This window comes from Fulmarus glacialis, unplaced genomic scaffold (genome assembly GCF_000690835.1).
Source record: "Fulmarus glacialis isolate BGI_N327 unplaced genomic scaffold, ASM69083v1 scaffold22227, whole genome shotgun sequence".
In the NCBI taxonomy this organism is placed as follows: Eukaryota; Metazoa; Chordata; class Aves; order Procellariiformes; family Procellariidae; genus Fulmarus; species Fulmarus glacialis.
The window spans coordinates 64,978-66,642 of NW_009221575.1; the positions used below are offsets into that span (position 1 = coordinate 64,978).

Genomic DNA, 1,665 nt, shown 5'->3' on the forward strand with positions numbered 1-1,665 from the left:
GGACAAGGCCAACCTGGTCACCAACAGACAAGGCTGGAACCATCTTCCTTCCTGATGAGCGTAGAAGTTGGTCTGACATATCAAAGGAACTAGGGCCAGGTTGCCATTCAGGTTAAGAACTGTGGTTTTGTTTATGCACTGGGCCATGATGGACCAACACTGAATATGCAAGACTGAAAAGGAGGTTGCATCATCCTATTCCTCTTACCTGGACACCCTCCTGTGGTGTAGGGCTGGGGCGGGGGAGTCTCCTAGGCAGCATAGCAGAGTTGGCTCTCCAAGAGTTTTGGAGTGTCTCATTGGGACTGCCATTGCTGAGAGGATCTTTTTGGCTTGGCGGCTTTGATCTGGGGCTGGCAGACTCTGGATCTGCTATAGTTGTCTCAGACTTGGCTTTGGAAGACAGTAATTTTGCATGGACACAAGAAGGCAACAACAATGAGGAAGCTGTAGTGCACCGAGGTGGACTCTTACAAATGTGGTGGAGAGAGCCAGTGTATTCCTTTTGATTCCCCAGCTGAGCTCTGTCAGAGCAGTCCTGAAATGACAGTGCTTGTGAGGCAGAGGCCATCCTTAGACGCCTTAAAGTTGGAGAAGTGGAAATTCTGGCCAAAGCATGCCGGTCAAACTGGAAAGGTGCATGATGGCTCCCAATGCACTCCTCTGTGGGAAGCTTCAGAAGCGAAGACTCTGTATAACCTTGTCTTCGAATGTAATCACCTGGAGGCATGGTGGTGTCCATATAAACTGATAATGCTTGTGTTTCACAGGGAATGAAGACATCTTCTGGACTGCTGCTTCCAGACAAAGCAACATTTTCTTTATGAAGTTCAGCTTCCCTGTTTAGAAGTTGCACACCGATGCACGTTTCTTTGACCAGGTCTGGAGAATAATCAGAGCTTGGTTGTTGCATTCTTTATTTGCAGCATGAAGATTTATAGCTTTGTGTACCTAGGACACATGATCAGAAAAGGTTCTTAGAAACTTGCCATACGCATTTTTATATGGGAGGATATGCAAATGGAAAAAATCTAAACAAAATAATGTAGATATGCGCACTAGTACGGAAACAATTGCCTGCACTTTGAATCCTGCTTAAATGCAGGTTTCAACAGCTTCAGGACCCTATTTCAGCAAACTCTTTGAACAGCCACTAACTTTGAGTGTGCAAGCAGTGTCAGCATCAATCAGCAGAACCAATTGGATGGTAAAGACTAACTGTGTAATTAGGAACTCTGCTCATCTGGTACTGCAGCTGCCTAATCTCCTGTTGCCACTCCCCCATCAATAAGTGAGATTGTGATACTGCTGTACCTGGGATAAAAATGAAGTCACTAGCTCTCAGGACTCCTACTCATTGCAAAATCGTTTATGTACAAATACTGATTACTTGCTGAATGCTTAAGCAAATACAATTTAACATTTATGTAAGGTGAGTCTAAACACTCTTGCTTTTCTTTTCAGCAGGTAAAGTATTTTGTAGTAAACATTATGTATACATTGTAATAAAATAATTTATCCAACTTATCTGTTGATTGATCGGTAAATAATCTTATGTTCTGTTATTCATGAAGCTCTATTTTAAGGTATTTTAATGACTAGTCTCTCTAAAACCGGACTGACATTTCAAGTTATAACTGAAGATTACTAATTCAACCTTTTCAA

The 1,665-nt window shown here is 42.5% G+C and overlaps 1 protein-coding gene across 1 annotated transcript; it reads right to left on the reverse strand.

The window, feature by feature from the left end:
• Positions 1-190: 190 nt before the first annotated feature.
• Positions 191-913, reverse strand: LOC104079219 (chromosome unknown open reading frame, human C12orf74). Its single transcript, XM_009581175.1, has one exon. It carries the CDS (start codon positions 911-913, stop codon positions 191-193), a length of 723 nt encoding a protein of 240 aa, XP_009579470.1.
• Positions 914-1,665: the final 752 nt, after the last annotated feature.